General features: G+C 46.3%; 1 protein-coding gene across 1 annotated transcript; it reads right to left on the minus strand.

The window, feature by feature from the left end:
• Positions 1 to 4,103: 4,103 nt before the first annotated feature.
• Positions 4,104 to 15,533, minus strand: LOC146233739 (ras-related protein Rap-2a). The gene is made up of 2 exons (XM_084689825.1): positions 14,596 to 15,533; positions 4,104 to 6,166 (listed from the first exon to the last, which is right to left on the minus strand). Exons 1-2 carry the CDS (start codon positions 14,907 to 14,909, stop codon positions 5,929 to 5,931), a joined length of 552 nt encoding a protein of 183 aa, XP_084545951.1. The 5' UTR covers positions 14,910 to 15,533; the 3' UTR covers positions 4,104 to 5,928.
• Between the last annotated feature and the right edge of the window lie 519 nt (positions 15,534 to 16,052).

A 16,052-nucleotide genomic window follows, 5' to 3' on the forward strand; every position in this document is an offset into this window, starting at 1 on the left:
TTTGCTTTCACTTCACTTCACTGCCCTGAACCTGAGGCCTCTCTACAGCTGACAAAGTTGGAAGCTTATCTGACCTCACATGAACGCTTTTTAACATTTTAAGTAGGCTGCCCAATAGCATGTTATTGATTACTCCCTGCCATAATCACCTGACAGAATAAATAATCTGTCAGTAAGGCCACAGGTGCGGTGGGATTGGAACGTATGTTTTGTTCGATTGTATTCTATTCTAAATATAGATAAACATGCTGTTGGAAACAGCAGTGATAGAACCTTACTACTGTAACTCTTTGTTTTCATACTTCAATTACGCAACATATTCAATGTTCCCCCGTGTCACAAGAACGATTCACAAACGATGAATAAATCAATCAACAGCCATGACATCCAAAAAAGGACTTTCAATAAATCTGATGATTACTTATTCTCAGCAAACACTAGGAATAGGTCTATTGTGGAACTGATGTGACTGAAAGGTCTCGCATCATGTTTTGAAGAAGATGACATGGATTAACATCTGTACATAAAAGAAAACTAAAACAAAGCATACGCTCAGGAGAAGGAATTTCTCCCTGCTGTTTCAGACATCTTCCCCCCACACACTCCATTGCTACAGCTGCAAATTAGACTGTGAAATTGACAACTCATGTGTTGCCATCTGGTTGCCATGACACCTAGTCATTAAGGCCTCATGACAGTCCTAACCAGGACTGGAACGTTCTGTCCCCCCCCCCTCCCTCCGCTCTTACTCTCCCATTCTAAAAGGCGTGAAACTGGGTTGATGGGGGTTGGTGAGAGGGATGGAGGCTGGAGGTTCTCCCAGTGGAGAAGCTGGAATCCACCTGAGGTTCAGCGTATGGGGGAGTAAACATTCACACATTCAAGCTGTGAACCCACGCAGTCACTGTACACGAGCCTGCAGCAATGCTCCCCAGTCCTCAGAGGAACCCCGTAATCTAATCTGTTGATCAATCTCTTGGATCTCAGAACATCACTGGTGTTGTTGCATAAAAATAACAATGATGCATGTTGTTCACAAGACACATTTAACTTCAAAGAAAGGGGGGATACTGGGGAGATTTGATTTGCGATCTCTTGATCTGCAGTCGAATGCTCTACCACTGAACTTTATCCGCCACATCTTTCATCTGGAACCCTGGCGCACCACGGGGCAGTTCACCACCGAGGTGAGGTTCCAGTCCCAGTCTGGAGGTCTGTCTGAAGACTCCAGGGCCTCACTGGGCCTTTGTAATGCTCCACTGATCTATGTAGGGATTACAGCTCTTTAGAGCTCCTTTGTGTGGGCCCATCCATGGACTGAAATCAGCTAAAGGTTTAACACCACTGTGGGAGCTGAGCTCCATGGATTCCTGCCCAGGGTGGGGAATGTGTGCGCCTGTATGTCAGATGTGAGAGGAAAAAAAAAACGTGACATTATTTTCCATGAAGACCTGCGTGTCAGATAGTTACCCCCGGTGACTGAGTCAAGGTCAAGGAGGAAGTGAGGAGTGCCGGGGGTACGTGGGAGGGAGGGGGGGGGGGGGGGTTGAGGGAGAGGGGGGGGAGGATGGCGAGACTCATGCGCCGCTCTTTTACTTCATCTTGACATTTGACATACTGACGAGGATCTCGGCTGGAACAAACATGCCACAGAGAGTCACAGATGCACCGCCAAACACCCCCGGCAACCAGTCTGAAGCAGGACAGGTAACCATGAGTCAGCTCCTATTTAATTCATACGCCTACTCTCGGGCGGCTCAGGGAGTTCTCTTCAAGCATTTTTAAGGGCCGCTTGTTTTCCACACAGGGGCCCGGCTCTGCTTGCGCTGCCTAGTGATTCTTTGAAGGTATGTTGTAATGTGGGAGGGAGAACAGCTGTCTGCAGCAGGAACAAAAGTTCCTGTCTGTGTCACGACGTCTGTGAACACACTCTCCCACTTCAACTAGGAACACGCTGCACCATCCATCACCTCCCACCACCCACTCTCTGTCAACTGATAGATGCTGCTACAAATGCATCCATCGTCATAATACCCATGATAGATGTTTTGAATTTCTATTAGTCACACCTATTGTTATGGAAGGATATAAGAAAGACAGAGTGTTCGCTGGGAGCACAGGTAGACCAGCTGCATCAGTCTTATCCTCGTTCGTGTTCCCAGAAGCTTGTGACCTCCTGGTGTGCTGTCTCCCAGTCTTGTCATCTCAGACAGACAGGGTGACCACAGACGGCTGAGGGAAAACAGAGAGTCTGTCTCTCTCCTCACCGGGAGAGAGTGGATCTGGTGTTGGGGGGGTGGTTGGTGGGGGGGCTGATGAGGGGGGGTGCTGACAGGTGCCTCAGAAGAGAGGCTCACAGAGAGATGTATCCAGATCTATTAACAAGTGATTCCCCTGGAACAGGGCTTCCGCCCTGTCTACATCAGTGATTCAGGACCATCTCTAAAACTAGCCGCAAGTCGAACCAAGAAGGCAGAAGAGCCGGTGCATTAAGGAGCCTGCCTTTTATCATTTCTTTCAAGTGTTTCATCTGCCAATTCAATGTTTGGTACCTCAAATGTTTGGTACCCCTGAGATTCGGGTTTAATATGATATGAAAGCACTTCCAAAACGAAGGACCAACAAAAAACATGAATTACTTACAGTGTAACTTCAGCTAGTTCAGACTTTTTCAACTACAAACAAAGCTGATAGCAAATATCCAATTGAATACTGTGTGGCAATCGGAACAGCCATTGTCTATCTGTAATTGTAACTCCATTATCTTCACAGAACACCCTGCAGGGCTGGCCCTAATCCCACCCCCCACCCCCCCTCTCTCTGTCACTCTCTCTCACTCTATCTCCATCTTACCAAGTAGACATAGGACTGGAACTACTCCATGAGTGAGATCCCTCGGGCGTTGATAGAGAGCGATAGCAGGAGATACACAGAGAGAGAGATACAGAGATACAGAGAGAGAGAGAGAGAGAGAGAGAGAGAGAGAGAGAGAGAGAGAGAGAGAGAGAGAGAGAGAGAGAGAGAGAGAGAGAGAGAGAGAGAGAGAGAGAGAGAGAGAGAGAGGAGAGAAAAAGACAGGGAGAGGGGGGGGGTTGGAATACAGAGTCACTCATGATCAGCTAACACCAGTCATACATTATTGATGGCACTAACCACAATATGATGTGTGTTGCATGGTCTTGTATAGCTAGGGGCTTGTGAGGGTAGAGGCTATGGACGGTAGGTACGTCAGCAGGGCTGGTGTTTGCTGAATTCATGACTATAGTGTCCTACTAGGGCCCCCTTGGGCCAGTGTGGTCAGGACTGACTGATGAAGCTAGAACGGATGATAATGGGATGCGCTATAGCGAGCCGCTAACTCCATGTCACTCGGACACACTATCTCTATCTGTATGTACGTTCACAAACACAACCTTGACCTAATGTTACACAATCCTGGATGTATACAGGTTGTGGTCTAGCCCTAAACCCTGTTTGTCTGTTTGTACTAAAGAACTGTTATTGATGATTATTGGAACCAAATTACTTCATTATGCATGGCTAATCAATACCACCATTTAAATAAATATACATCCAAAGGAAAGATAAATCATGCTTTGTTTTAAGATGAATTTGATTAAATGAATAGATTTGATTAAACCAAACGTAATTAGCAAAGGGACTGTTTAAATCCAATGCAGTCCTCTGTTGTGATTCTCTTGTTTTCTCTACATCTTTTTAACCCTTGTGCTGCCTTCGGGTCACATGACCAAAAGATTCATAACGAACCATCGTTGTGTTTACCCAATTTTACCCAATACAAAAGCAAATGCTTTTTTTTTTCTTTTAACCTTCGCAATGTGGGGGGTCTGAGACAGCCCAACGGTTAAAAGAAAATGCTTCACTTTGTTTTTGTATGCGGTAAAGTTGTCGCAAACGACGGTGGGTCACAATGACTGATGGGTCAGAATGACCCGAGGAGAACACAAGGGTTAATGTAAAGATAGGAACATTGCAGAGCACAACTGGTCACAAGAGTATTAGATTCAGTTCAGAAAACAAAACATGCATTTGGGCCAAGAATCAAATGTCTTTGAAGTCCTCTTTACAATATTTGACAATAAAGTAATCAAAGTACACCGGCACAAACACAGCAGAACAGTAAGCAAGCTGTGAACAACTCACCAGGGAACTCAAAACACAGCTATTTGTTATTCACAAACCCACTGCATGTTTACTATGTTATTTAGGTCTGCAAATAGTAGAACAAAAGATATTTCAAGTCAAAGATGTCTCTACACTAGAAGAATTTAGGAGCAAACCTGCCTGTGGTTGTGCCACTCAGGAGCAGTTCTGTAAACAGTTGGGAGACTCAGTCTAGTGTTGAACGCACTTTTATTGTTTGGGTGGCTAATGAAACAGTGTCACCATTCATTTAGGGAGGAAGGAGGAGTAAATGTTCACATAAAAAAATAGAAAATGAACAATGGAAATGGTAACACGGGGAACGCCTGGTTCCCGTAGCAACATGAATGTACAGTTGGCCCAGTGCCAGACCCAGATGTGTTTGTGTTTGTGTTTGCACAGTTCCACAGCCAATAATAATCTCAAACGATGAAAGTCCTTTTTTTGTTTAGCCATGCATACGGTTGACATTTCCACGTGTTGAGTCTGTGTATTTGTTTGTAGGAGCTGGCACTTTCAATACAAAATATTTACACTACCGGTAATTATACTTGTTATCATCATCATCGTCATCATCATTATTATTTTTATTACTATTGTAACTATAAATTTTGAATACTCTGGATACATAAAGTGGAACAGGATGGTTTCAAAGCTTAAGCATCCCATCTTATTGTGATTCCCAATCAGTTAAGTTAAAGCAAACAGAGACTAAGATGAATGAAGGCGTCTTCATTCTAAACGTCACCCATTCCTGAAAAGAATAAAGGTTTTTAGAGTCTGTGAAGATTATTCAAACATTGACAGATGGATTTCTTGTTCCATCAGATTGAAACAGTTACAATATCCATCAATCTGCCGTCAGAGCCTCCAGAAAAGAAAAGCATCACCGGATATGCGAAAGACATCTCTGCTACACTAACTATAAGATCTCCAAAACGAGGAAATAGGAAACAGACAACATCGCTGCACGGATGTTTCAAGAAAGACACTGACTTTTCACCATTTTCCATTACTTCAAACTAATCAAAACAAAAAAAGAAAATGGAGGTGCTTTAAAGTCACCTATTTGGATCTGCCAGTAGGGATAACAAATAAAAATAAATCCATGCAGATGAAGGTAGGCCCTCTTTTTGTTTTTTCATCTGTGCAGAGAAACCCAGCACACAAATCAATTACTCATCAATGTTTAAAACTGGTGGATGGGAGGGGTTCTGCACTGTCCCGGGTCTGTGAACAGGAACACAGCACGCGGCTCCACTGTCATGGCAGCTTCACATGGAGAAGGCTCCAGCTAGATGGGCCGTGACAAACTGGGTCATAGCCACAAAACTAAAACGATGTTAAAGAGATGGTTTTTCAAAGCAGAACAACCTAAAGAGAGGGAAACCTGTTCAGTGTTCACTGCACTGACAGCTCTGAACATCTCCCTTTCTTTCAAATCAAAACAAATGAATAAACGCGTTAACATCATAAGGCGAGTGCACTTCTCATGAGTTCAGTTAGTCAATTTCTCTTGCGGCAAATTCCTTGCATTCCTCATTCCATTCTAATATTTCATATATATATATTTTTTTACATATCATTATTATTCATTACTTCATGACTTGATTTTATGCACCAAATAGTTAAAATCCAACAAACTTCTAACGTGAGCGTGTTAGCTTGTCTTCCATGTGTTATGTTGTGTGGATGTGTATTTCCCCTTTATATGGCATCCTGTGTAGAGACTTCCTGGTTGTCCTGTCCCATGGGGTTCTGGGGCTATTGTATATTGCAGGAGGAGCAGCAGGGGTCATCCTTGTCTGGCTGGGCGGCGTAGTCCATCTGCCGAACGATCTCAGCGAACAGTTCGTCCACCATGGTTTTGCTCTTGGCGGACGTCTCCATGAAGGGGCAGCCCCATTCTTCAGCCAGAGCTTGGCCCTCGCTGGACGACACCTCCCTCTCGCTCTCCAGGTCCACTTTGTTCCCAACCAGGATCACGGGCACCTTCTCATATCTGACCAAGACAAACACAGGGACACACACACACACACGTCAGACGTGACACGACAGTGTCTGACCCACATACACAGCTTTACGGCAGCCTTACCAAGTGAAAACAAGCGTGTGTGATACACAAATCGTATCCGATATTCTGGCACATAAAGATGTTTGTCAATAAATCATGCGACTCGTAAATAATTACATTTAATCCATATGGTGTGTATTGTCTTGAAATACTGTTTTCTAAAAGGCTTATCTTCTCAAAGAGATTGCTTGGTATGAAAGAAAGCTAGCCTATCCTGTCCAGCCTGTGGGCTATAATGTCCCACAGTACCACAATCTCTGACAACCTCTAGTCTAGAGCTTAACCCAGAAGTCAACAGGAAGTGGGTGATCTAGCCCACTGTTCCCTGGGGGCAGGAAGTGGCTATAATCCTGTGAGCGTTGAACTCTAAGCCATGCTGGTTGAGTGCTGCTTGCCACTGAGGAACTGAGCTACTTGAACAACGGCCAGAGAGACATAGTTACATCACACTGCCTTCTTACTGCCTTCTTACTGAGCTTGCAAGGGTTTTGATAAACACAGTATAATCTCAACTGTATGAAGTACGAACATTTCCCTATATTAGAGAGTCTGACTGGATCAAACTGCAGGCAACGAGCATCCTAGAAATATGGGGTGGAACTACTTTGAACTTACAACCTCAAAAAAACGATTTTCAATTTGTGAAAATCGAACTTTGCTTCTGTAGTTCGTAAATGAGTCAAACCATCAATCCATTTTGAAATGTCATTTTGTCAGTCAAAATAACCTATTTAGAGGGATTTTGCATCATCGGCAAAAAAGGAGTAAGCCGGCTGTGAGTCCTTCTCCCCCTTATCTACCAGTGAGGGCAGGAGTCCTTTCATTCTGCTTGAGTGGGGTGTTTCTTTGATTCAGCCACAGCCCAGATACGAACCCCCTCAGATTGCCCCCCCCCTTCTCCTCAAATTACAGAGCAGCAACAGATCACAGCAGAATCGAGCACTCCAACACCCTTCAACATCCTTTGAGTTTTCTAAGGTTAGCGTATTTGAATGAAATATTCATGTCCTTAAATTATGTATGTTTATTTGACAGAGAGAGAAATAAATACATTCATTCTTGATTGCTATGGTAACAGGTGAGAAGGGAAGGAAGCCGTGTTGGAGAGCGATCGGAGAGATGAAGACTCTGTACTTCTTTGTTCTGCAGAGGAAAGGAATCTCGTCACAAGGCCATGGTCTGCAGGTTCCACAGCTCCAAATAAGCTCCATCTAGCAGGGAATAAGGAGCTCACTTTGATCTACTCCTGAATATATTATCCAGAGTGAACTTTAATCTTAGCCATCCAGCTTCCAGGATCTGTTCCCAAGCCGAGCCGAAAAACGACTGGGACTTAAGAGCAGATTTTGGGGGTGCTGTGGAAGCTACTGAGACTGAGATACTGTACTGTCAGCTGCTACTACTGCAGAGACAGCTTTGTTATTCAGACTGAATCTCCATGTCCCCACACCTTTTTTTGTAACGTCAAACTAATACAGTTACAGAGCATGAGTTATTCAAAATACAACAGTGGAAAAGTCTGAGTCAGAAACTCATCAACAGATATAGCTCTTGGCACTTCGTATCTACAACGTGAAAAACTGCTATTTCGGAACCCGTCTTTGAGGCCATGGTAAACACATGCTCTCCAGTCTGTCATTCCTTTCCTGCTCTCATTGGAGAAGCCTTAATCATAGCTGTGGGTGTGTAGATTGGAGGGCTGGGCTGGTTTGAAAAGCAGCCACGAGGGGGGGAAGGAGCAGGTTAACAGCCCCTTACTGCTGGGCGTCTCTCTGCAGAGCAGGGTTGTGGTCTGGGGTAGTGTGCTGTGGTGGGGCCATGCCCGACACTACCAGCCCCCTGTCCTATGGAGCCCCCTCCCTCCCTCTTTAGCCTGCTTTACCAGGGAAGAAGATATGTTTGACATTCTGTAGCCCTGGGGCATAAGGAACCTGAACAACAGTTGGGTCTGAGTTCGAGAGAGCCTGGATGTGCGTTTAAGAGTGTGTTTCTGTGGTTGTTGTTCTCTGTGTGAGGGCGTACCTGTGTGAGCAATTCAGCTTTAGTCTACAGGGGGATCTTTTGGGCTCCAGCTAGCTCTGATGGCTTCGGAATCCACTGATGACCTTATGCCTTCCAACACGGCCTTTCTCCCTGACTGTCATAGCTGCCTGCCTCCCCCCCCTCCCCCCTTCACCCACCCCAGCCCTCTCAAACTGTGACTCACAGTCCCGTCACGCATCCAAACGAAAACCACCCAAAAAAAGAAACTCACGATCATGACTGACGCAGCAAGGGAAGAGCCGATAAGAACATAACTAATTGTCCGTGGATGTGACCATCGATAGGCTAGCCAGCAAAGCTCAGGCCGTCGTGGGGGTTGCGAACCTTCACGCTTCCAGGAGGAGAACAGCACAAAGGAAAAGACTTGTCATCTGGCGCCAAAGGAGGAGAGGCTCTATAAATAGCCGTAATAACAGAGGGGAAACCTGCAATCCCGGGAGGTGTGAGCGAGCGGCTGCCACGGACGCCAGCATGCAGGGGAGCGCGGCGGGGGTGGAGGGGTGCAGCATGGAGGAGGGTGCTGGGCAGTCTGGGGATGGGCCCGTTTGTGGGGAAGGGGAGAGAGGGAGAGAGGGGGAGAGGGGGGAGAGGGAGGGAGGGAGGGAGGGAGGGAGGGAGGGAGGGAGGGAGGGAGGGAGGGAGGGAGGGAGGGAGGGAGGGAGGGAGGGAGAGAGGGAGGGAGGGAGGGAGAGAGGGGGAGGGAGGGTGGGAAGGAGGGAGAGAGGGGGGAGGGGGAAAGACACTGGCCAGGCTGTGCACAGAGCAGAGAGGAGCCCTGCTGAACACGCTAGGTGTAGGGCATCTTGCGGTATGTTTAATGAAGGGTAGAGCCTTCCAACAGGAAGCCCTGTCTTAGGAGGGATGCGGAAACACAAACACTTGCCTTGCACGCGCACATACACACGAGCAGACAAGCACACACACAGTGGTGCCTGGGCACATGCACGACAACACACAACCCCAGGGCACAGATAGAAACTCACCCCGTCTGTCGGTCAGTCTGACTGCATACATTCGCATGCACTCTCCCTTCCTGGCTCTCCCAGACGGCCCTTATGTATAATACATGAAGCATCAACTGATATAGGCCCAGATGAGGCAGGGCGGGCGGAACAGGAGCTGGTGGTCCCTGGGTCGGTGGTTTTATCTGTGCCACTCTGAGAGGCAGCACTGTGGCCTACATGAGGGAAGGACAGGCCAGTTTCTGCACAGCTGGTGCAAGGCCCAGCGCCCCGGGCCTCCAGGATGCTGGTTCCCAGTGGTCACAGAGGGGCCTGTTGGGGGGGGGGGGGGCCTGCGGTTGACTCTGGAGTCTGGATTTAGCTGAGTCAGAGGGCCCAGAACATGGATATAGAAACACAGACACAACGTTTGAGATTTGACGCGCATCTGCGTCATATTGTGTGTGGTACACACAATTTTGGATATTCAGACTTTACAAGATCTTCCGCTAACCCGCTTCATTTTGAACCAATTTTCATGAACTAAGCAACTTGTATCAAGCTCAGTTTCTCACGTTTCTAACAAAAAATTCTCAAATTTCACGTCTATATCTATGGCCCAGAAGGTAGGCTTCATTAAAGCTGAGGTTCTGAAGAGGCTTTCAAACAAACTGAGTGCAGTCCCCCAGAAGCACTTCAGAGCCCCTATAGCAGGAAACGCCAAACTCCTATTCTGGTGAATGGATGGCAAAAACAGACAACAGCTGAGATATCACTTTTTAGAGAACCTTTAAACTCTCTGTTGCGAATCCAATGGATGGTTTCACAGTAGCTGGAGGAAGCTTTCCACTTCCCTTTCCTGTGAAGCTCTTGGTTTTTATTTTTAGATGTATTTTTCTAACAAGAACAACTGGACAGGGTCCAGTTGTGTGACAAAATGTTGGACATTCTCTACAGTAGCTCTTCCATCTAGATGTTTTACTTTTTCAGACAGTGACCTATCTTCACAGACAAAAAAAAAAAAAAAGGAAAAAATGAAACTTATCCTTGTGCATGGGCTTAACCGACATAGATGAAAAATGTTACATGTAGTGACAGTGTCTCCCGCAAACGTGTTTGGCTCTTCTGCCCATAGCATCCCAGCGAAAGAGAGGGGAGAGGAGGCATGGCTCAAATTAGACTGGTCTAATTTATGGTTTTTATAAATAGAAAGATTTGAGTGGCAGACTCAGCCTGTTTCACCCTCTCCTTCCCAGCATTTCTGGGTCTTCTGTACAGTACATGATGCTAATTCTGGAACCTCCATAGGCATGTATTTTGTACCTCATGAAAATAACTCATGGCTCCATGTGGAATAGTATAGTTCTAGAAAGGTAGTCACAGTTTGAGCCATCTGGACAAAAACTGATCAGACCAATACATTATCCAGTGAATTACTACATTGATTGTTTCCAAGATTTTCTTTTGAGGATTTCAGACTTGATAAAACGGCAATATGCTAATCATGCTTGGAGTAGCTGGGCTCTCTAGAGTTCCTGTAATATTGTTTCGCTTTGTGCATCAGTCATTTTCCACCCACCACAGTGGCATGTACACCATCTTCAAACGTTGCATGGCTCTTTCAACTACAGAGCCAGTAGATTCGGTCCTCACCTGTTCACTGCTTGACTGACGTTACAGATTGTGTCATTATTTTTTACTTTTTTCACTTACGACGGAACTGTAATACTCTGAGAGCAGCCAGGGCAGCTTTATGATGCTGAAGTCAGGCTTAGAATAGCAGACAGACTGAGCGTGCTGCGCCAGTGATCCAGGCTGCTTATGAGGGTCCTGCTTCACTGGCTCCGGGTCAGAAACTTGGTGCTGGGTGGTCTGAACCAAGAAGAGGGCGACGTGACAGGGTTTAAAAGTCCCATGAGAAAGGGCAAATCTGTCGGGGGTTTTTGACAACTTTGTAACAGCAAAATGGTGTAACTGGACAGTGCATGAAATTTGTAATTGTAATAAATGTCATGCAATTGTGTGTGAAACCTCTCTCATACATAATGGTTCATTCAATAACAGCATTGGCCTGGACTGGTAATAGGGTAATTAAAGCGAGCCACCCTTTTAGAACAAAATTGTTTCCACAAGTTGGTTTAGGAAATTCCCTTTTCCAGTTTCCCCTGCAGTGGCCCTGCAGAGCACATCTCAGGACTGGCTTTTGTCCCACATCAATGTTGCACAAACAGACGCCTGTGTCATACAAACAGTCTCTCTCTCAGCCTATGGGGCAGATGTCACGACAAACAAGCTGGACTTGTAGCTCCACGGAATATCAATGGAGCTCCTCTTCTCCCTCTTACAGTACATCCATCAAGCCCTCACACTGACCCTGGTGTCTGGGCGCGCTGGCGCATCCTGCGCCACCCGTCATTGGCCATCACCCGCGCGTGGCTAACTACCGCCGCAGACCGGAGCGAAGGGCGAGCAGGCGGGCGTGGAGAGGATAGGGGGGGGGGGCATGCGGGGGCATGCGGGGGTGATCATCTGCACCCTCCGTTAACAGCCATCTGTGGCACTAACGGCAGACACTAACGCTGGCTGACAGGGCTCGGAACAAGGCGTGACACACACCAGGGCCTCTGACCGGGGGGAGGGAGGCAGGGCTGTGGGGAGGCCGCCAGAGCGAAGCGGTGACGAGGAGGGCCGGGGCTGGGAGAGCAGCAGGGGCAGCTGTGAGGGCCACAGGGCCCCTCTGCCTCACGGACCCCTGGAGGGTGAGGAGCTGCCGGGCTGGCCAGGTTGACAGATCTGGTCGAGTCATGCTTCTCTCGTCTGATGTTCACGGACTGGGGATGCTTAGATAAACAGAGGGTTGGAGCTCAATGCAATACTGATGATTTGTTTACTGTTGGGCTCTCTCACTATCCTTGGGTTTTGAGCTTCAACAAGTTGAGGTTATGCCGACCAACAGCCACAACTTTACAACCTAGGTCTACTTTGTGTTCTATAGAAGTGACCTGGCTAGCTCTAGTCTTATGTTTACTGTACTCTGTACATCCCCCTTTTCCATTAGAATAGGATGCTTTGAGACTCAGGTCACGATTCAGTAAACAACATGAGTCATTTTCTTTGTTTGGAACAGAAGTAGTACTGTAAACTTCCCTACCATAATCTATGAAACCAACTGCGTCTTTGGCTGAGAAACTGAGTTGAGTGGCCCTATCATTTTGAAGTACAGCATTTAGAACAAGCCGTGGGAACATGACCATAGTTTAGGCCTCCAGTCTTGGATAATCCCCATCTTAACCTTTACTGTATAAACACACAAACAAACTGTCCAGCTGCAGGAAATATGGTTCGCCTGTTCCAAACAGTGTTGTAATGTATAAACATGGGCCAATAGCAGATAGAGTTGGTGAAGTACACCAAGTCACATCAAATCAAGAATGATTATTAGCATAAATATAGCAATCCCTGGGTTCTGCCAGACAGATGAAAATGCTCATTTTGATGCTCGATGATCTTTTGTTCCTGAGGGCACGAGGGGGAGAGTGTTGCTGGAGTGTTTTACAGTGACAACAGACTTGAGGAAACAGTCCCTGGGTGTGTGTGTCTGGAACGACACACAACAGCTGGCCCACACCTGGTGCACACACACACACATACACACACACACACACACACACAATAGGCTTTGGGCCACAAATGCTCAGCCATACCTCCCCTATGCTCACCTCTTTATGGGGGAAACACATGCTGACCTCATTCTTTCATGTGGAATCGTAGATTTATGTGAATGGTTACATCCAACCCAAACTCTGAATTAAACCCAGTCTGGGCTATGCTGGAAGTCATCAAGAGAGAATCCAGATACCCAGAAGGAGAAATGCAGGCGATGACAATCAATCGTTCAGACCAAATAGCAATAACAATCTGCGTTCATCCTCTTTAACTGTTTTTTTGGTGGAGTGTTGGCTTTGCTCTAGCATCGTGGCTACGTGCCTTTAGCTGTCATCAACCACAGGGCATAGATGTGCAGGAGTGCAGTGGTCTAGTGCTGCAGCTGAGGGTTGTCTGGGAGAGCAGAGCCTTGTCTCTTTGTGGCCTGTCACACTCCCCCACCCCCCGCCTCCATTCAGCCTGGCAGATACACTGACACCTCGATGGAGCGATGCACTCGCACTGTCACAGCCTCGCACAGGCCCAGACGCCACTCTTTACATGACCTCACCGGCCAAGTCACGGGATTAATAGCTGCACAAACAGGCCTTAATTATGGCCACGCTTTAGTTCTTTACCTGAGAATAATAAACCACTGAAGGGCTGTACATTAACTAGGCCTACGGTCATTAACAAGTGTGTTAACTGCTGTGAACGAGAAACAACCCGAGTTCATCTCCACAGTGCTGTGGGTATCCCCTGGTCAACTCGCATGTTGTCTGTGCTTGTGCTTTGTCATTAAACAACAATATGTTTGATTCCTTCCAAGGTGATCGTTTTTCTTCTTCTTCTAATAGCTTGTACTGCCAAGTAAAAACTCCACTTTTCCTCTACTGAAACTGGCCTGACAATAACATGCTTTCCCCCTGAAATGTAGCAACTCCAAAGGCCCATTGCTTTAGCAGTGATTCTGAGGTATAGCCACACTCATGGGAATACCAGCGGTCAGTTTCACGAGGGTTGCAGCATCCAGCACACAGTCATGGCCAAACCATCAGACAACCACGGCTAGCAGTAGCTGAGCTAGCCAGGCAGACACACAAGACGCTTGTCTAATATTGTCTGTAATGAGTGGGAGTAGGGGAGAGTGCTGTTGACTCTACTGAAGGCCAAACCTGATGCTGAACAGTAGGGTCTACTGGGAGGCTAACTGAGGAGAAGGTGTAGCATCATGGCCCTAGTATTGTAGATGAGGGCAGTAGTTAAGGGCAAATATAAAAATAGCAGATGACAAACCATATGGCCTCCATGCGCCAAATAAGACAAACACACATGTCGTGAACACACCACTAAATATATAATTCATACTGTTGAGAATCCCATTGGAGTGAGTGAGGAGAGATGAGCGGGCCTGCAGTTTGCAGTCACTGTGATGCTGAGGGTATTAATGGTAGGAAATGGCAGGTTGTGTTTGCTTCATCTGATGCCACACACTCAAGTTATCAACACACTGGTTAAGTAATTTGCGGTCTTTAGGAATTTACCCCGCAGTTTTATATTTTACTTAATTAGATGCACTTAGATGCACAGCCCGCACAGCTACTCTGCTAACATGGATCAATTCTGTCCTGTGCCACTGGGCTGTGTCATGTTAAGAGATGCCCTAGTGTGTGATGCATATTTCCAACTGGATACAGGCAATGCAGGCATTGATCCATGTTCACCAACCTTTTAACTCTGATGATCTGATCTCTCATAGGTTTTATGTCTTGGAAGCTCTGTTGGTTGACAAGGCTATAGACCAATATGAATCCTTGTCCATTTTTTATGTAAAGGTCCCGCATAGACGCAAACTGCTCGGTGCCAGCAGTGTCAAGAATCTCCAGAACTGATGGGGAGGAATCCACCTCGATTTCCTTGCGGTAAAAATCCTCAATGGTTGGGTCGTACTTTTCAATAAACGTCCCGGTGACAAACTGGACAGTGAGGGCGGATTTCCCGACCCCACCGCTGCCGAGGACCACCACTTTGTACTCGCGCATCGCTCCCTTGTTAGTGGACGAATTCAAGAGATTGTCAAAAGCTATTACTTTCCGCGCGACATTGAACTCAATTACAATATCCCCGCACAAATGTCATTCACAATTTGCATCCCATTGTGAATATGTATCAAGAACAGAGCCTTGGTTATGTTACCACTGTTCATATATGGCACATAAAAAACAGAGCACAAAGACTCGGTGCCCGCAGATTGATTTCATTGTAGAAATTCCTCCCGGCAGACAAGACATTGGTGACTGTGTCCAAACGACTGCAATTTCAAAATGCATCAAATACTTGAATGTGAAACGTGCGTTTTTTTATCTGCTCATCTCACCATCGGCATTGTGAAAAAAAACAAAACTTGCTCCATCGAATACATTGGCAATAACACAGGACAAACCGTGGCGGATTTTACGTTAAAGCCTTCACGCGCGCTTTGGGCCTATAGCCAATATAGTTGTCCAAACGCGGTTTCAAGTGTCCAAAATACAAGTTGGGTTTCTTTGTTTCTAATTCACCATATCTTTCATGTCCCCAGTTATTTGTTCATAAATACAATCCTGGCCGCCATACTCTCGGGTGGAGACCCACCGCCGCCGCGCTACGAACCAGTCCCCCCTCGGCTTCCGTACCACAGAAAAGAGAAGGGTCTTCCCTCTCATGAAAGATGTGCAAAGTACCCAATAGCTAAACTCATTCGCTCTAACCTCACTCATGACGATCTAGAGTGCCATACTGAGAAGGCCAGTGAAACTCGAGGATTGGATTTCCGTTCATGTGGTAAAATTCCCATCATTCGGTTACACCAGTGACATCCAAGGTGTGTTCGTCCAATCACAGCAGCAGCTTGGGGATGTGTATCCATGAGGAAAGTGCACCGGATGCTGTTGCTATGGTAACGCTGCATACCGTGAACTTGTAAGATTGAAAGCTTCTTGTAAAGTAATTGAAAAGACTGGCTGACAATTATGGTTTATTACCTAATAGAGGTAAATTGGTTAATCAAAGTAACATTACAATCTGTACAATAAAATTGTACATCATGGTCTATTGCTGTAACCAAAAGAAAGTAGTCAGGATTTGGACAGAATAACTAGGCCTACATGCTAATTTGGTATACACATGTGCAATGTAAAAAACTG

This window comes from Hypomesus nipponensis, chromosome 23 (assembly GCF_054491055.1).
Source record: "Hypomesus nipponensis isolate SF chromosome 23, ASM5449105v1, whole genome shotgun sequence".
NCBI classification, from domain to species: domain Eukaryota; kingdom Metazoa; phylum Chordata; class Actinopteri; order Osmeriformes; family Osmeridae; genus Hypomesus; species Hypomesus nipponensis.